We start from the raw sequence: 5,496 nt of genomic DNA on the forward strand, positions 1-5,496 counted from the left end.
CGAAATGCTGGGAAATGGATATGATTTTAAACCTAGAGAGGCAGATTCGGAGAATATCCTATTTTTATGCTTTCTCTCCATTTAATTCATCTGCCATTCCAAACAAGACATGCCTCTGCTGAATGAAGCCTTGAATAATCACATAATAGGAGAAGTCATTTATTGTGAATCGAGCTCATTCTCTGGTGATATAAATAGGCTGTGCTGTTCCACAGCCTTTTGTCAGTAGGGATTAATTAGCAATTGACCCTTGGCTGGGATTTCTGCACTACCTCTACATTTTTCATCTTATGGGGCTAAATGAGATCTTACCATTGCTTTGAGAAGCTTTGCTTCCTAAGCAACAGTTTAATTTATCTCGAGGCCATAAATCAGAAGCTCAATTTATCACCAGGTTACGTATTAACAGTGAATAGTCAGGGTGGAATTGAGTTTATTATAAAGATGTTCTGTTAGAAGACACAGTATTACAGTGATTGAAGCATGCTGCTAAATTTTCCATTAACGCCCAATTCTGAATATGAACACGGAGAACCACACTTTACATACTTTACATTTAGCTTTCTAATAAATAAGTTCAATAAATAGGGATTTTGCAGATTAAGAAGCTGTACCTGTCAACAGAAGCTGCTTTACAATGTTGTCAAAAATAACTAGAGCTATTCTTGTTTGTTACCAATCACTGGAAATTAGTAAGTAAAATATAAATATTTTACTCTTACTATGAATACAGGAGGAACAAAGGCCTGTTAAAATCACCCTTAGGATTACACAGAACTTAATTTTATACACTAAACTTACAATTTTGAGCATGCTTTCATACCATTTTTAGCACACAATATTTTCAAATACAGTTCTTAAAAATATGAGAAACGAGCAAGACTGCCCATGTAAGATCTCATCTGCTCTGATCACTAGCTCTTGTGTTACACAATATGGCAGTTTGGCTGATTTTGGATGCCCTGCTCCACATTTGGAGAAGATATATACTAAAGGGCCAGATTTAGTCTGTAGTATATTGCAACATCTTGTTAATACAGTAATTTATTTGTCACAGTACAAAAAAATTAATTCTCCCCATTTATGTATATATATAACATATATAATACATTTATATTATCCACTTTAATAATTACTTTCTTGGGAAATAACCTTACATTATCTCTACAGATTGCCAGGAACAGAAACATTCTTGTACCAAATGAAAACACAAGTAACTTGAGTAACCGTAGTTCTACTCCTCTGAAAGGTACAGTCATTTCCAACACACGCGTCCCTCGTTTTACCCGTCAAGAACTCCCGAGGGCTCCGAGGCTGCGCCGGGCGCTGGCGCTGCAGCGGGGTGCCGCTTGGTCCTGCGGTTCCTCTGGCTGGCAGCACGCCGGTTCTCCGCGGCAGGATGGGACCGGCGGCTGCTCAGACCCACACCACCCGACGTCTGTGCACGGAGCCCGGCCACGTGCGGCACAGGCGGACCCACAGATCTGTCAGCTCGCCTGGAACCAACCTGCCTCTGAGGGGGTCCAGGTTTTTCACAACCAACCATCGTAATCTGAAAGCATAATCACGCACGCATCAGTAAGCCTGCCTTCTGAGAAACACCGGCACTCAGAGAGGACTGAATCATAAATGCTACCGAACTACCAAATAATTATCAACACTAGAAGTAGATGAAGAAATAAAACTGTAAAGGTGAGATAACCGCATCATGACTTCGATTTAAATACTCGTTTACAAGTGAGCTAAAGGTTAGGCATGTGGACTGAGCCTCAGAAGAGAAGATACTGCTCTTTCTTATTGTTATTTCCTATTTTTAAAGCGAGGCTGATTGAGAACATTTTTGAATGTGGGAGACTAAGTCATTAAAACAGAAGCACTTAGATTGCTTTCTTCCTTTAGGGGATTTACTTCATTTTACTGTATCTGACACTAGTCAGAAAGAAATGAGAATATTGTAATGAGAAGGAAAGCTGAATTTTGACACGTTACTTTCCACTGAAATTCTTCCGCTGACTTTGTTAAGCTTTTTCTATGATCAGAAAATGAGGCTTTACCGAAAACGAATCTGAGAGACTGGTAGATTTTCCTCACACTTGTAGCACTACAGCGTCCTACTGTCTCAAAGTGGAAGATTTTTTCCAGCTGTTCCCAAATCTTTTGCATTCGTTCACAAACTCGTATCTCCATTCTGTTTATACTCAGCTAAAATATTAAGAGTCATTTCCTCGCTTTTGGACTGCACGTTGTGTTCGCTTCTTCTGGACGATTTCCTGGTGGCCCTGGAAAGCCGCCTTCGAAAGGTGTCACCCGCCAGGAAGTAAAGGATGGGGTCGACGCAGCTGTTGAGGCTGGCCAGACCCCGCGTCACCTGGTACGTGGCGTAAACCTTGTCGTTGAAGGCACACATTTGTGGAGTCTGAAAATCCACCCTGGCTCTTAGATTTAAGGTCTTCATCACATGGAAGGGAAGGTAAGACACAGCAAAGACCGTCAACACAATAATAACCAGGTAAATGGACTTTCTCCTGAGAGGAGAATTGTCCAAATCTTTGTAAATCAAAGCTTTCACAATTAGCCCATAGCAACCAAGAATCAGTATGAACGGGATGCAGAACATAAGCACTGTGGTGCACATGCTGTAAATGAAGTAACTTCTCAGGTAATCATCGGCTGTTGTGTCGTAGCACGTTATGGTTTTATTTCTCCTTATCCCCGTTCCCGAGTAGAAGAGTATTGGAGAGATCACGGCCACCACGATGACCCAGACCAGCGTGCTGATGTACACCGCGTTCTTCTTCTTCAGCCTCCCCAGCGACTTCAGGGGGTGCACCACTCCCGTGTACCTGTGCACGCTTATGCAAGTGAGAAACAATATACTGCCGTACAGATTCACGTGGAAGATGAACCTCTGCAGCTTGCACATGATATCTCCGAAGATCCAGTCTGTTTTATTGAAGTAATAAAAGATGAGGGCAGGCAGAGTCAAGACATACAGGAAATCAGCCAGCGCCAAGTTGAACATGTAAACCGAGATGCCGCTCCAAGGCCTCATATGGAAGACAAACATCCAGATGGCCACGCTATTGCCCAGAAACCCAGTGATGAAGACTAGAATGTAGACGGTGGGCAGGTAATAGAACTGGAAGCCAGTTTTGGTCAGGGAACACTTGGTGGTGGTGTTTCCTGCAGACCAACCGCTGCTGGATAACAGGTTGGGTTCAGTTCCATTCAAAGCAGCAGAGAAGAGAACTTCGGTCATGATCCTTCCACCAGAGTCACATAGGTCTGCGGTGAAGCGACGAAGTCTCTACGGGAACAGTAACGCATCTAAAAAAAGAGCAGAGCAAAGAAAGCCTAACTGGAAGGTAAAACCTGCCCTTCTTCAGAGGGTTTCCCGGCGGGTGTGCTCGGCTGAGCGGCTCCCACCGCCCAGGGGGGTCTGGCGCGGGGCGCGGGCCGTCCCCCCGCACGTCGGGAGCCGGGGCCACCCGGCGGGTCCCTCTGCCCGCCCCGGCGCGACGGGCACCGGGCAGGGCAGGCGGGGTGGGGGCGAGCGCGACAGCGGGCGGCGGGACGGAGAGAGGGCGAGCGCCGCGGAGGGGCAGCGGGAGCGGGGCCGGCCGGGGGCTGCCGCTCCGCCCGCGGGCAGCCGCTCCGCCCGCGCTCCTCGGCCGAGCGCCACCGCCACGGCCGCCTCCGCGGCTGCCGGCCCCGTCCCACGCTCCGCCCGGCTGCCCCCGGCTCACCTCGGCCTCGCCGGCCCCGCTCCCCTCAGCCCGCCCAGCTCCCTGCAGTCGCCTCAGCCCTCCCGACCCCGCTCCCCGCTCCCCGCGGCCGCCGCGTTCCCCAGCCCGGCTCCGCGGAGCGCCGGGGCCGCCCGTACCTGCCTCCCGCGGCGCCCTCCCCAGCCCGCGCTCGCCTCTCCTCGCCGCCGGCAGCGTCCGCCCGGCGGGGAGCGGCGTCCCGCCCGCAGCTGCCCCGGCCGAGCCGGCTCCCATCGCCGGGCAGGGCAGCCGGGGGCAGGGGCTCTACGGCGCCTCGGGGCGCCGCTCCATGGCGGCTCGGCCGCCGCGGGGAGAGCGGCCGCAGCCCCTCTGCTGCGGGAGGCAGCGCCGGCCCCGGGCGGACTGCGGGCAGGCGGGCGGGACGAGGCGCCGACTCGGCCCAGGGGCGCGCCGCCCGCCCCCCGCGCCGCCCCCGCAGGCGGGCGGTGCCGCCGCTGCCCGCGGCACATGGCGGCGGGGCCGGGCCGGGGGCTGCGGGGAGAGGGGCGGGGGGCCGGGGCCGCTCGTCCGGAGCAGAATGCGACCCCCCGCCGGCACACGCCACACTCGGGATCCCACCCAGGTCACCCGGCCCGCCCGAGACGGGAGCTCAGAGGGTGCGCACATGGGCAAGCCGGGGCTGCGGGGCGGGGGCGCGGCACACGGGTGGGCGCCCACGGGTGGGCACCCACGGGTGGGCACACGCGGCGAGGCCAGCGCCCGCGGGCACGGGCACGCCCGTCTGGCGCTGTCGCCCAGCTCCGGGGACACGCGGGAGCCAGCGCCGGCCGGGACACGGGAGGGCAGGGTCCCCTCCGAGTGATGGAGAAGGGGGATGCGGCGGCTGGGCTGAGCCCCCGCCTGCCAGCACCAGTGTGCGGCGGGGCGCGGGCAGCGGGGCGCGGGCAGCGGGGTGCCGGCCGTGGGGTGCCAGGTGTGCTCCTCCTGAGCTGCCGCGAGCGGCTGAGCAACTCCCTCCTGATTTTGCTTTCACTCAATCCTTTGAAATCTGCTCTGCAACCCAGTTTAAGCTACACGAACATGTTAATTGCTGTAAATGTAACAGCTGAGCAGAAATATGCTCTACTGACCTCTAATTAAGCGCTATACATTTGGCACTTGAGTCAGAATGCGATTATTATTTATTGTCTTAGCAAAACACAATCTGCTGGTTTCAGCCATTTCTTCCTCGTTCGCATTTTAGTTAGGATGTGTAGTGAGTGACACATGAGCTAGTCATATCTGCTCTCAGCTAAAAGCTGTGTTCTAGACAGAGGATTATTAGTGCTTCATGAATATGTATTCATTTTTCAAACTTTTGAGTCTGTTTAAATTATAAAGCTACTTTGTTGGGAAAGCTTAATTGGGAAATCAGCTGCATATTGTACCCCTGTAGGAATATGCAAGTGGATGCAGATGGAGTTGCTAGCCTGGCATCTCTTTTGGGGCAAGTTACAGAGCCTACAACTTTGAAGCCACAGCTTAAATTGTGTAAATGTCAGACCTTTTCTTCTTGTGTATTAGTTTGTTTTTCTTTTTGTACTCGTCCACTAACTGCAAATTTACTACTTTGAAGATTCTTTTAATTTTAATTCAAATTGCATGTGAAGAGAATGGAAAACGAAATTTGAGAAAAGAACACCTGTAAAATCTGTGTTGTATAGCAAGCCCGGTTTACAAAACCGTTCAGTGGTGCCCTCTAGGATTTTAAAGTGCTAGCAAAAATGAATCC

General features: G+C 51.8%; 1 protein-coding gene across 3 annotated transcripts; it reads right to left on the reverse strand.

Annotated features, from left to right (window-relative positions):
- Positions 1-416: 416 nt before the first annotated feature.
- Positions 417-4,111, reverse strand: P2RY1 (purinergic receptor P2Y1). Of its 3 annotated transcripts, XR_010606521.1 has the most exons (3): positions 3,884-3,975; positions 2,055-3,327; positions 417-1,552 (listed from the first exon to the last, which is right to left on the reverse strand). XR_010606521.1 is itself a non-coding variant. In XM_065640015.1 (2 exons), the coding sequence occupies exon 2, from the start codon at positions 3,257-3,259 to the stop codon at positions 2,168-2,170; it is 1,092 nt and encodes a 363-aa protein (XP_065496087.1). In that variant the 5' UTR covers positions 3,260-3,307; positions 3,884-4,111; the 3' UTR covers positions 417-2,167. The 3 variants fall into 3 exon arrangements, 2 of the variants coding, with proteins under 2 accessions (XP_065496087.1, XP_065496086.1); XM_065640015.1 differs by having other exon boundaries at positions 417-3,307; positions 3,884-4,111; XM_065640014.1 differs by having other exon boundaries at positions 417-3,327.
- Positions 4,112-5,496: the final 1,385 nt, after the last annotated feature.

The sequence above is a fragment of the Caloenas nicobarica genome, chromosome 8 (assembly GCF_036013445.1).
Source record: "Caloenas nicobarica isolate bCalNic1 chromosome 8, bCalNic1.hap1, whole genome shotgun sequence".
Classification (NCBI taxonomy): Eukaryota; Metazoa; Chordata; class Aves; order Columbiformes; family Columbidae; genus Caloenas; species Caloenas nicobarica.

What these genes read in the sequence shown, in the direction of transcription:
- P2RY1 (XM_065640015.1), bottom strand. Translation starts at nt 3,259, where the DNA reads ATGACCGAAGTTCTCTTCTCTGCTGCTTTGAATGGAACTGAACCCAAC.